General features: G+C 40.6%; 1 protein-coding gene across 2 annotated transcripts in view; it reads left to right on the top strand.

Moving 5' to 3' along the window:
- ARHGEF26 (Rho guanine nucleotide exchange factor 26) overlaps positions 1-14,460 on the top strand; it is a 213,379-nt gene that overhangs the window by 159,782 nt on the left and 39,137 nt on the right. For both annotated transcript variants that reach the window (XM_073579025.1, XM_073579026.1), the window contains exon 11: positions 891-1,045. In XM_073579025.1, coding sequence (XP_073435126.1) covers positions 891-1,045 — 155 coding nt within the window. The remainder of the gene's footprint in view (positions 1-890; positions 1,046-14,460) is intronic.

The following is a 14,460-nucleotide window of genomic DNA, read 5'->3' as shown; positions in this document are numbered from 1 at the left end:
TGGAACTACAGTAAACGCACATAGTTTGTCGAGAGTAGTATGCTGTGTGTCTTCAGGTATTTGACTTTTTTACTCAGAATTGACATGTTTTTCATAGTTAGAATTCTTTGTCTTATGGTAAGAAAAGGTAAAATTGTAAACGTGATGATCCTGACTCCACACAAGTTCTTGGCTACAATATTTGAATCTTCCAGTCATACATGTCTGTGTTGACTTTTATCAGAAATCTGTATAGTATTCATTTTATAGAGGTGGCGATCAACTAAGGGTATGTTCCCACGGTCAGTAAACGCTGCGGATTGGACGCGGCGTACAATAAAGCTGTAGTGCTTGGGTATTACACCACAGCAATAGAGTGGACCATTACTTTAGTAAGGACCTTTGGCTGAGGATGAGTAAAAAACGACAGCGCTATCTTATTTTCATCTGAATTGTCCTGTTTCATTGATTCTTCACAGGAAACTGGGTACTTTTATTTAGGAAAGGAGTTACTAGTGTTGGCATTCTGCCCTTTAGCATTTTGGCACAGACTAAAGACATTTAATCATGCATCCACAAGTCCCATGGTCTGGCTGAGGACCAACAGACCCATTATATACCCTTTGTAGTCATTAACACTTTGTTATAGTTTAAAACGCTGATAAATGTAAAAAATAAGAGTATTTAAAGCTGAGAAATTGTCAACTGTCCAGTATTACTTTTAGCTTGTGTCTTCATACAAAATGATAGCTTGTTTTTATTATTCATATTCACGTTTTATATTATTAAATTCTGTATGTACATTAGAAATACTATTAAATATTGAAGGCACATTTGCATCATTTTTTATCATGTGGGTTTTTTTGTAATAATAAGCTGGGTTTTGATGTCATATGTTTTATCTTCTGCAGCCTTTCCCCTTAGTGTCATCTTCTCGATGGTTATTGAAGAGGGGCGAACTTACATCTTTTGTAGAGGATACAGGCATTTTCTCCCGGAAGACAACAAAACAAGCCGTCTACTTCTTCCTGTTCAATGATGTACTCATTATTACAAAGAAAAAGAGGTAATTTTCTTATATTTCTTGCCAAAGTTACATTACTGTCTGCTTTCTGTTGTAAACGTTCTGTCTATTGATTACCAAAATAATGCAACATTTGTGAAATATATGGTTTTAAAAAAATCTTTGTGTGCTGAAAATTATTTTTGAGAGCCCAACCCCAATAAGCAATTCACTTCAGTCATTTTTTGATCTGTTAAATCAATGAAAAATTTTTTCCAGCAAAAAAAATAAAGCATGCTTAGAAAAGTAAGTTACATAACATACTAGTTTACCAAGCATGCAAAGTGCCCAGGTCAGTTTTTAGTGCTGCCACTGAAAACCTCCCTCTCAAAGTAGCCCAGAAAAAGGTTTGCATACAATAGCACACACGCCATGCCCATTGCAGTGCCGCATTTCTGTTTAAAAAATATCTGTTTTTAAAGGAAAAGGGTTGGAACAAATCGCAAGCATTGCAAAACTAGCTTACAGGTTGTAGACGGCTGAAAACAGTTCTCCTTATCTGCCTCATATCAGATGTGTGGTTGCCGAGAAATCATCTTATATCACTTTATATTACCAGTGTTACGGTTACCAGTGTTACCAGTATGATGTGTAATGGCCGCTCTCTCCTCTCCTGATCTCACTGCAGATCTGTGTGTGATTATACCCGACACATCTGCAGGTTCCTCTCATCTTCAGCTTCGATACAGGTTGGACTTTTTTCAGCATTTTATAGCCTGTGTGTCCATATTAATAGTTTAGATAGGTCAAATGTGGTGATCGATTCCCTTTTAAGTATTTTAGTGAGCTATATACCATACTTTTTGGAGCACATTTTTGAATATTATTTTTTTTCAACTGGACAAATTTTTAATGTTTTAGTGTATTTTTGTTAGTCCTCAAGTGTTAAATGCAGAATATGAGAATCTGTGTATGTGAGTTTTATCATCACTACAATATGGGTGAGCTATTTTCTGTGCATCTCTTCTGACCATAACTTACCAGGTAGTTACAAACATCCGGTAAGAATGTGATTTCCCATATTCCAATAACAATAACATGGAAGGCAGCCTGGAAGTAGAGTTAAATATTTTGTATATAAAGTAATTGAGGAAAGTAGCAGTCATTATAATATGAATAGAAAGAGAATCTTCTCTTGTACTTACTTGGTATAGGTAATCGTTTTTTTAATATCTAATAATATTGGAAAAACTCAGGGCCAGAAACCATTAAAGGGGTTTTCCCGTGAACAAAGTTAATTTTAATCATTTGATCTTTAAATAATAATAACTTCCACAATTAGATGTGTTTAAAAGAAATGTTCCTGTGCTGAGATAATCTTATCAATGTGCCCCTGCTGTGTACTGTGTAATGGCCGTGTATCACCGTGCAGGAACATGGTCTGATCATACCACAGCTCCTGGGCAGGGGAGGAAGGAAAAGAGAGGATGCAGACAGGACAGCCTGGGATCACAAATGATTCTCTCTTTCAAGTAAAACATTGCTTAAAAACTGGCAGTGAAATGTTTTACATTGCAAAAAGTATCAGCTGTGATCCCCTGCTGTCCTGTCTGTATACTCTTTTGCTTCCTCCCCTGTCCAGGAGCTGTGGTATGATCAGACCATGTTCCTGTACGGTGAGACAAACCCATTACACAGTAGACAGCAGGGGGACATATATAAGATTATCTTAGCACAGGAACATTTTTTTTAAACACATCCAATTGTGGAAATTATTATTATTCCAAGTTCTATTGATTAAAATATACTTTGTTCATGGGAAATCTCTTTTAAGGTTTTATCCTTCATTCTTTCACAATGTTTTTAATGTACAATTCCTAGTAGATTGTGGGGGATGTATTTTTCATAGTCTTTCTTCTAGAAAGGCTTGTCTTTTCTTCTAGAAAGACTAGCGTGCAGTTGCCACACTGCTCTAATCTTGCCTTTAAGTCGTGCCTATGCACTGGCCTTACTGATACTTATAATGTGGATACTTTGATGATCGCTGTAGGGGTATACATGGCAATAAAGTACAGCATCATTAATGCACATTATTTTAAATGTAAGACATTTGTGGTACAATCTACCAAATTTTTGAATTATAAGACACAATTTTTTTATCAAAAAAATTTGGGAGTAAAATGAGTGTGCGTCTTGTAATCCGAATGTAGCTTTCTGGGGGGGGGGAGGGGGATAGCAGATAATACTTCCAGCATGCTTGGCAGCACTACCCAGTCTTCCACACGGTCCAGCATCACTAACCAACAGTCTGGATCACCTAATCCTAACCTTGTTCCTCCTTCCTCCCACCATATTGAGTCCTAGGAGACTAGTGATCCCACACTAGAACACTCCGAGGAGCTCTTTACAACATCACTTCTTGATTGTGGCTTCTCACCCTGCATGTACCAAGAGAGACCGTAGGAGACGCTGTTTAGTGATGCACAAAACTTAGAGCAGCCACGACCACAAGAAGATGACAGTGTGGAACAGGAAATGTTGTCAGCCAAGGAAGATAATGAATCACAGTTGCCGATAAGTCAGATTGTTGTTATGTCGCCAAGTCATTTTTTTTTAATTTTTTTAATAAAATGGTGGTGCGTCTTGTGGTCCAGACGATGTATGCTCAGATTAAGGATTCTGCTCCCGAGATCTCAATCTGCACATTCGACATCCCAGTGGCCATTTTCCTGAGGCCCATCGCAGTGAAATTAATAGGAAGTGTGGGGACTCTGCTGATATTTTTTGAGAGCCTGGAGCCCACCGCAGCCTCGCACTGCCGAACACCCCCTCCTCCCAGTCTGGGCCCTGCAGCATCGCCCCACTCCTGCAGCAATTACCCTGCCTCCAGTTGCCCCGCTAGACTGCAGCCACCCCGGTAAACTACTGTAAAATCGGACCATAAGACGCACCACCATTTTATTTAAACCATGTGTGTTCCTCTATCCTCACCAGCCACATGTTCCAACTTATGGACGTTGACTTTGTTCTAACCTATTGTAATTGTCCTTTTGTTTAGACAATGTATATACAGTGGGGAAAAAAAGTATTTAGTCAGTCAGCAATAGTGCAAGTTCCACCACTTAAAAAGATGAGAGGCGTCTGTAATTTACATCATAGGTAGACCTCAACTATGGGAGACAAACTGAGAAAAAAAAATCCAGAAAATCACATTGTCTGTTTTTTTTTTTCATTTTATTTGCATATTATGGTGGAAAATAAGTATTTGGTCAGAAACAAAATTTAATCTCAATACTTTGTGATATATCCTTTGTTGGCAATGACAGAGGTCAAACGTTTTCTGTAAGTCTTCACAAGGTTGCCACACACTGTTGTTGGTATGTTGGCCCATTCCTCCATGCAGATCTCCTCTAGAGCAGTGATGTTTTTGGCTTTTCGCTTGGCAACACGGACTTTCAACTCCCTCCAAAGGTTTTCTATAGGGTTGAGATCTGGAGACTGGCTAGGCCACTCCAGGACCTTGAAATGCTTCTTACGAAGCCACTCCTTCGTTGCCCTGGCGGTGTGCTTTGGATCATTGTCATGTTGAAAGACCCAGCCACGTTTCATCTTCAATGCCCTTGCTGATGGAAGGAAGTTTGCACTCAAAATCTCACGATACATGGCCCCATTCATTCTTTCATGTACCCGGATCAGTCGTCCTGGCCCCTTTGCAGAGAAACAGCCCCAAAGCATGATGTTTCCACCACCATGCTTTACAGTAGGTATGGTGTTTGATGGTGCAAATCAGTATTCTTTTTCCTCCAAACACGACAAGTTGTGTTTCTACCAAACAGTTCCAGTTTGGTTTCATCAGACCATAGGACATTCTCCCAAAACTCCTCTGGATCATCCAAATGCTCTCTAGCAAACTTCAGACGGGCCCGGACATGTACAGGCTTAAGCAGTGGGACAAGTCTGGCACTGCAGGATCTGAGTCCATGGTGGCGTAGTGTGTTACTTATGGTAGGCCTTGTTACATTGGTCCCAGCTCTCTGCAGTTCATTCACTAGGTCCCCCCGCGTGGTTCTGAGATTTTTGCTCACCGTTCTTGTGATCATTCTGACCCCACGGGGTGGGATTTTGCGTGGAGCACCAGATCGAGGGAGATTATCAGTGGTCTTGTATGTCTTCCATTTTCTAATTATTGCTCCCACAGTTGATTTCTTCACTCCAAGCTGGTTGGCTATTGCAGATTCAGTCTTCCCAGCCTGGTGCAGGGCTACAATTTTGTTTCTGGTGTCCTTTGTCAGCTCTTTGGTCTTCACCATAGTGGAATTTGGAGTCAGACTGTTTGAGGGTGTGCACAGGTGTCTTTTTATACTGATAACAAGTTTAAACAGGTGCCATTACTACAGGTAATGAGTGGAGGACAGAGGAGACTCTTAAAGAAGAAGTTACAGGTCTGTGAGAGCCAGAAATCTTGATTGCTTGTTTCTGACCAAATACTTATTTTCCACCATAATATGCAAATAAAATGAAAAAAAAACAGACAATGTGATTTTCTGGATTTTTTTTTCTCAGTTTGTCTCCCATAGTTGAGGTCTACCTATGATGTAAATTACAGACGCCTCTCATCTTTTTAAGTGGTGGAACTTGCACTATTGCTGACTGACTAAATACTTTTTTTCCCCACTGTATATTGGATTGTTACTCTTATGCCTCAGTTAGCTAATGTCTAATTGTGTGTATACACCTGAAACACGTCAGGTACGAGCTGGGAAGATATCAATTTACCAATTTATTACTCTAATTTACGACTTTAACATCTAGAATAACATCTTTTACAGACCAACCATGAATGACAAGTAGTTCAGAAGAAAAATGTTAGTTCATTATCTCATTGTATTGATATCAGAGAAATAATGTTACGTTTGTTAGTTCTATTACACTTCTCTATCTGGTTTGATAGAGTTTTTGGAAAAAACCATGATGATTTTGTTATTCAAACACTTTAACTGAAAATTTAATGTGACCAATCCTTGTGTTATATACACTACTGTTCAAAAGTTTGGGGTCACCCAGACAATTTTGTGTTTTCCATGAGAACTCATACTTTTATTAATCAAATGAGTTGCCAAATGAATTTAAAATCTAGTCCAGACATTGACAAGGTTCGAAAAAAAAGATTTTTATTTGAAATAATAATTTTCTCCTTCAAACTTTGCTTTGGTCAAAGAATGCTCCCTTTGCAGCAATTACAGCATTGCAGACCTTTAGTATTCTAGCAGTTAATTTGCTGAGGTAATCTGGAGAAATTTCACCCCATGCTTCCAGAAGCCCCTACCACAAGTTGGTTTAGCTTGACGGGCAGTTTTTGCGTACTATAAGGTCAAGCTGCTCCCACAAGAGCTCAATGGGCTTGAGATCTGATGACTGTGCTGGCCGCTCCATTACAGATAGAATACCAGCTGCCTGCTTCTTCCCTAAATAGTTCTTGCATAATTTGGAGGTGTGCTTTGGGTCATTGTCCTGTTGTAGGATGAATTTGGCTCCAATCACAAGGTATGGCATGGCGTTGTAAAATGGAGTGATAGCCTTCCTTATTCAAAATCCCTTTTATCTTGTACAAATCTCCTACTTTACCAGCACCAAAGCAACCCCAGACCATCACACTACCTTCACCATACTTGACAGATGGCGTCAGGCACTCTTCCAGCATTTTTTCAGTTGCTCTGCATCTCGCAAATGTTCTTCTGTGTGACCCAAACACCTCAAACTTGGATTCGTCTGTCCATAACTTTTTTTTCCAATCTTTCTCTATACAATGTCTGTGTTCTTTTGCCCATATTAATCTTTTCCTTTTATTAGCCAGTCTCAGATATGGCTTTTTCATTGCTGCGCTGCCCTGAAGGCCAGCATCATGGAGTCGCTTCTTCTCTGTAGAAGTTGACACTGGCATTTTGCGTGTACTATTTAATGAAACTGCCAGTTGAGGACCTGTGAGGCATCGATTTCTCAAGCTACAGACTCTAATGTACTTGTCTTGTTGCTCAGTTGTGCAGCGGGGCCTCCCACTTCTCTTTCTACTCTGGTTAGAGCCTGTTTGTGCTCTCCTCTGAAGGGAGTAGTACACACCTTTGCAGGAAATCTTCAGTTTCTTGGCAAATTCTCGCATGGAATAGCATTCATTTCTAAGAGCCAGAATAGACTGTCAAGTTTCACATGAAAGTTATTTTTTTCTGGCCATTTTGAGAGTTTAATACAACCAACAAATGTAATGCTCCAGATTCTCAACTAGCTCAATGGAAGGTCAGGTTTATAGCTTCTCTAATCAGCCGAACTGTTTTCAGCTGTGCTAACATACTTGCACAAGGGTTTTCAAGGGTATTCTAACCATCCATTAGCCTTCTTACACAGCAAACACAAATTACCATAAGAACACTGGAGTGATGGTTGTTGGAAATGGGCCTCTATACACCTATGAACATATTGCATTACAAACCAGACGTTTGCAGCTAGAATAGTCATTTAACACATTAACAATGCATAGAGTGTATTTCTGAATCATTTAATGTTAGCTTCATTGTAAAAAACTGTGCTTTTCTTTCAAAAATAAGGAAATTTCTAAGTGACCCTAAACTTTTGATCGGTAGTGAATTACTGATCAAAATGTCCGTTGCTTTACAGAAGAAAAAAGAGAAAGCCTTTTTAAGAATGTTTCTTAGTTGGTGTATCTTTCAGTGAATGGATTTGGCCTTTGACATTCTGCCGACTTCTCAATTTGTGAAGGCAATTTTTGGAATAAAGATGGCCGCCAGAAATGTGATTTGGCTAAGACCAGGGAGTAGTGGAAGTGATATGTGACTTGCAGGTTAGGTGTCATTCAGATGAGCATATTGTATGTCCATGTGCTGAAATACAAAATGGCATACATGCAACACACTGGCTACCAAAAGGCAATAGTGTCGTTCACATGAGTATTTTTGGGCAGCATACAATTAGTCTATTTTAAGTATCAGACTTTGCCATTAAACCCAATGAGTGCATTTAAAAACCTTGTCATATGGATACTTTCTGTATAGCATCTGTTTTTTACAGAAACATTGCAATTATTAATATAGAAAACTGTATTTGGACTATTATGTAATAAATTGTTGATGTATAAAAGACATACAGCTGGTATATGGAAAACAATAAGCATGAAGAATCAAACTTTTTTTTCTGGATGGAAAACACACTTTTACTTCTCTCATCTGAACCAGGACATATATCCTGAAACACTTCCTATCTATTCTGCTTCCCATGCTCTGAGACGTCCTTAACAGGTGGCACTGTCAATATCAAGTCCTGATGGTGAAATGCTGTCTGCACCGATTGACCTCCAAGATGACTTTTGCCCCCAGCACTGTAGTAAGGATAAATTTGGAGAGGATTTTTACTTTACTTGATAAGGAGGTATATTGGTCATATTGAGACATATTGAGAACCACTTTGCATATTGCAGGTCTTACAGTGAGAGGCTGTTCACATCACTGGCAGACATAGACCGAAAAGGGCCCCTGTGCAAGAACAATATATGGGCCCTTTGCAGCTCAAGAGCTCCTAAAAATGCAAAATTGCACCTGCTTTGGAGGTAGAAATGGACCCCTTACCTCTTGGGCCCCTGTGCGGCTGCACAGTTTGCACCAATGTTATGTCCTCCCCTGGATCACAGAGGGTCTACTAAAACCAGCTGTTATTACTGAGAAGGCCATTTGGTAAATGCTGCGTTGTACTATTGTAGAGTCAATGAACTCTCTGCACTCGTCCCATATGTTGAGTGTTGTGTCTGTACTGTCCAGATTGTCTTGCAGCAACTGTATATTATACAGTGGCTGATTTCCATATAGCCATGCACACCATGTACGGCAGCACAGGGTGAGCAGTCTTCTTGGGTTCATGAGAACTCCACTTCCACCAGTGAACCAGTAGTAAGAGTCAGATTTATGGCTGAATTTAAAGCATTTCAGCCATAACTCATAACACATTCTCTTGGGGGAATTAAGAGTGATTTCTAAAGGATTACAGCCAAGATCACTGAAATTTTCCCACTCTTGGCTTGTAGTTTTAACTATGTCCATTTTCCATTTCCAGGAATAATACAGAGACAAAAGTACATTTAGATCACAAACAAATCAATCTTTCCCCACAAGTCTTGGAGATCTTTAAACTAAAGCTTGGTCCCAGACCTTTTTGTTTACTGTGTAGAAGGAATCATTAGCAGATCTCTCTTTTGATTCCTCATTATCTTAGTGTGTGAAAAGGGAGGAAACATTTTGAAATAAACATCATATAACCTGATAATGCTGAAAATTAGGGATACACAGACCCGTGGATGTGCAGTCCCATCAGGTTTGGGCGAACTTTTTTTATAAAAAGTTTTGTTCGGGTACCAGAACGGTACTTGAACCCGGACTTCATTTGAATAAATGGGGGGCCTGAAGATCCATCGTTTCCACACTGCCATCTGTGTGACTGGCTCTGATTGACAGTAACCTTACATGCTACCGGTGGTCACAGCGCTGCAGTTCCCATGCTGTCACATAGTCAACAGCGTGTGAGCCAGCAGCTGTGACCGGCTGTGAAAAAGTACTACTCTCATCAATGTATGCCTGATCTCACTGGTAGCAGCAAGAGCAAGCGTACGCTGATGATAGTATTCTCCAGCCGATTCCTGACCTTAGTAACAAATATGCCACTGATATAAGTAGTCCAGTGCATGTGTATTTTACTGTACATGTATTTAGCTAATAAATAAAAGAAAAAATGGTGTGGGGTTCCCCTTAATTTTGCAAACAAGCTGAGGGAGAGCAGACAGCTGGGGGCTGGTGTTATTATTCTGGGAAGGGGCCAATATCCATGAAGCTACCCAGGCTATTAATATTGGCTAACAGCTGTTGTCGTAGCCTTTACTGGTTATTAAAATAGGGGAACCCCCCAAAAAATGACATTGGGTCCCCCCCTATGTTTAATAACCAGCAAAGGCTAAACAGACAGCCGTGGACTGATATTAATAGGTTGGGAAGGGGCCATGCATGTTGGCCCCCTCCTAGACTAAAACACCAGCCCTCAGCTGCCCCAGAAATGGCATATTTATTAGATGCTCTAATTCTGGTGTTAAGCCTTGACTCTTCCCACTTGCCCTGGTGATTTGGAAAGTGGGATAATTGTTTTAGGGTTGATATCAGCTGATTTATGTCTGCTGACACCAAGCCCAGAGGATAGTAATGGACAGCCATCTATAAGCGTGAGAATGCGGCTGAGTGTGACCTGCAGTTACCTTCATGAAGTCACCGCCAGTCATAAGCCGGTGCGTTCTTACACTCAGCTCAGTGTGAGCGGGTTGCTGGGCTGAGCGGTAATGTTTGTCACCGCTCAGCAATGCAACCAGATGTAGCAGAGTTGAGTATCGTTGTGCGACATCAGCATTATGGATTATCAATGGAAAGGTGAGTATAACTTTGATTTTTTATTTCTAAAGTAATAAATGGGTAAAAGAGGGTTATTGTAGGGGAGTATTTTGTTCAATTAAAGGACTTTTTTCTGTGTGTCTCTTTAATTACGGGGTTAATAATGGGGGTGTCTTATAGACACTTCTTCATTACTAACCTGTGGGTTTGGTGTCATCAGACATAGAACAGCTGACATCTACCCCAAAACTATTATCCAACTTGCCAACGCACCAGGGCAAAGAGCAAGTGGGAGGAGCTTGGCAAAGCGCCAGAATTGCAGCATCTAATGGATGTGCCTTTTTTGGGATGGCTGCGGGATGCTATTTTTAGGCTGGGGAGGGCCAATGCTTTAGCTTGGATAGTTTTCAAAAAAGGTTATTGATTGACTGCGCTGCTTCATCCACAGAAGTCTCCTCTGCATCGCGCTCCTATGCAGGCGCACTTCTCTGCCCTGTTGACGACAGATCAAAGTTCTGCAGTGTGAAGGTGCCGGAGAAGGTCAGAGAGCCCGACGCCTGTGCACTGCAGTACTTTGCGCTGTCCTCACCTTGGCAGAGAAGTACGCCTGCGCAGGAGCCTAATGTCGAGGACACTTCTGTGGATGACGCAGGGACGCATCATCCACCCAAACCAAGAAGGAGGATGCCAATGCAAGAAGATGGTAGTTGCCGAGTCAAGAAGAGCAACGCTCCTCTGACCAGACTGCTCCATAGGTAAGCATAATAATGTTTTTTTTTCTCTTACAGGTTGAGTTGGGGGCAGATATGCATCATAGAATGCTGTATATCAGCCCTGAAAGGTGATGGCCTTAACTCAAAAAGCGACTTGTAGTGTTGTGCCTGAACTGCACAACCTGCTTAGGTGAGCACATTCCATATACAAATATACAAACTATTACATCACTACCTACCATACTCAGACAGCGCTCTTTCTTTTTTTTTTCCCTCATACTCTCTTGCCTAGGTTTTATTCACATACTTTTGTTCCATGACTTGGAGTTAGATTACAGCAAGTATGGACAGTAAAGGAGCTCTGTCTATGATTTGTCACCCTTCTGTATAGGATTTCTATTTGCCTAAAGATTTATTCACAAAAAAAACAAGTTATAAGCAAGAAGGGTGGATGACGTATTGGAGCCCCGAAAATGGGGCTCTGCAGCCACATCTAGATTGAAGCATGGTTGACCTCCACTTCCATTCATTGTCTATGAACTGTTGGGGAAGGCTGGACACTGTAAGTTATTTCCGGCAGTTTCATTAATCATGAATGGAGCAAATGTCAAACATACGCACCTCCACTCCGTTCAAGATTGGGCCGCAAAGCCCTGATCTTGTGGGTCCCAGTGTCCCAAACTTGGCTTTGCTGGAGGTCCCTGTGGGCAGACCCCAGTGATCAGCAATATATTCCCTATCCTATAGATAAGGGATAATGTGTTTATTTTCCAAATAACCCTATTTATGCACAGATACAACTCCTTTTCCCATTATAGGATGTCAGAAAATTAGTTGTCAACCACTTTTCCCAGCATCAGGTAGGACTCCAATGCCAAAAACTCCAGAGCTTCATTACAGATTTGATTTCAGGAGAAAATGCTAAATGCATTGCAAATATTCATGACTGTTGCTGAAGGAGTGTTGTTGTTCGTGCACCAGATATGTTTTGGTTTTGTGACCTTGTACACTTATCACATTGTTTGAGCACCAATTCCCTCATGCTATCAACAACAGCATTCTTTATATTGTGATGTAATTCTTCATACTGCTAGAATAATAATTACCGTACTAGCTCCTTTGTGGTTATTCTTTCTGCCTTGCGTTGCCTAGAAAACAAATAGGAGGAAGCAATATTAGTATGTAATTAGTAGGTTGTTTGGGTTTCCATTTCTCAACTGTTACGGTATATTATGTATTACATCTCAACTGTTACAGAAAACATGGCTGTTCTGACGTACCTGTGAGAATGGTTACTAATGTAACCCTGCGGTATTTGTTGTGTAAGCACTCTACAAATTCTGCTGGACCAAGCTACTGGACTGGTAGCTATAAGGACTGATCATGTATGCTGCCTTCCTATACAATCCCTCTAAAATTGGCCGATTGACCCTGGCATTGAAGGTTGGCTAACCTTTGTGGAGCCACAATAATAGCCAGTTGTCATTGAGGAGCCTCAGACATGGAAACATAGAAGCAAATACAAAGTAAATTATTTCAGTTACTGCCACACTATACATATTCCATAATGGGTGCCAATAAAGTAGTAAAGGCCAGCACATGGAATAAGACTGCCCATACCATTGTGTCATTTACCTCTAGAGAAGTGCCAAAATGTACCAGAAACATGGTCCCTGTAGTATATTTTGTGTCTCCTGTGATCGGGTAGAAATGTTTTGTAATTTGTCCCTTATATAAAGTTAGATGTGTCATTTTTGAACACTGGCAGGAAACCTGTCGACAGGTTTTTGCTATATAATCGGACAGCAGCATGACGTAGAGACAAAGACCCCAATGCCAGTAATGTATTACTAAGCTTACTCGGTGAAACCATTTTTTGTTGCAGATCTATTAGAACTCAAATTCTGAGTCCTGTATAACTCTGTCCACACCACACAGATTTCTGTGTACACTGTCCATTGTCAGAAAGCTGCCAATGTGTGATTGGGCTGTGGTTGGACTAGGAGGCATGAGACACCTATTCCTCTAGTGATAATCTGCTAGTAAAACACTGATTTTATCGAAATAGCAAAACACAGCCTAGTAAGTGACACATCACTGGAATCGGGCTCTCAGCTACTACATCGTGTTCTCTCAGATTATCCAAACTAAAGAACTGGAGTAGAAAACAAACCACCAAAAGTTGTAGACAGAACAAATCAAATAATTTTTGATACACATAAAAAATACACACTAAAATACAAACATATGCATCCAGGTGAAAATGGAAACATATTGAGGAGGCATGGAGGTAGGCAGGGAGGAAAAGCAGATCCAGGTGTCTATATAGAATCAATAAAGCAGACCAAGGAAGTCAATGCAATATAGGCCAAGATCTAGAGCAGCAATGAGTAAAGTGTATAGTATACATCACAAAATGATGGTTGGTCACCAAGACTGTCGCCCTACCCGCGGCCCCTGACGCGCGTTTCGCGTTCCAACTTTGTCGAAGCCTAAATATTTGATTTGTTCTGTCTACAACTTTGGTGGTTTGTTTTCTACTCCAGTTCTTTAGTTTAGATACAGTTTTTGGGAGTATTCCGCTTTTCTTATTTTCTGTTATAGAATTTTTGGGTGAGCTATATCCTATTATGTTCTCAGCCCTATTATTGAAGTTGTGCTTTCAGATTGTCATTCATTTTCTCTCAGATTATGTGGCAAAAACCTGCTGACAGATTCCCTTTAGCGCATCAAAAGCCCCACAAGCGAAGACCAAACTGGAGCTATGATTCTACAACATAACTGAGTGTGCGCTCCATATCGATATATTTTTATTAGCGCTTGTTTCCCTCTCTAGCTTCAGACCAGGCAAAAAGATGTAAATAGGAAAACTAGAAAATAATGCAATTTCCCGAACGCCTGAATAATTCTCCTGGTCATTCAGGTTCTGCTCTTAAGATGTATTGACAGATCGCTTCTCACAAGCTGAGGAATAATTTATAACAACTGTATCTGTTCATCAGAGGAAGTATGTCTGCTTTCCTGGCGACACAACACCACCCAACACAATAAAGGCAAATTTTCCCCCATAAACTGTTTATGAGACAATTCCTCAGAGGAAACTGGAGATGACGGACTGATGTTTCCACACCGCAGCCCCATCCATGGGTTCATATTGACCGTAATTATCCCAAGCAAAAACCACTCACAAAACAGATTGTATCAGTGTAATAGTGATCGGACGCGTCCGAAGCCTGATGTGGTGGTGGATATTCTGGGGGGACCAGTAGGTGACGTTTATTCTCTCTCACCCATGACAGCACCACGGAGAGAGGGGATCCGCCCTTCAGGGACA

Source organism: Dendrobates tinctorius, unplaced genomic scaffold (assembly GCF_039654945.1).
Source record: "Dendrobates tinctorius isolate UK_male_01 unplaced genomic scaffold, ASM3965494v1 ptg000060l, whole genome shotgun sequence".
Lineage (NCBI taxonomy): Eukaryota > Metazoa > Chordata > Amphibia > Anura > Dendrobatidae > Dendrobates > Dendrobates tinctorius.
Note: the sequence above shows the minus strand (reverse complement) of the source record. Positions and strands in the feature narration are given on the sequence as shown.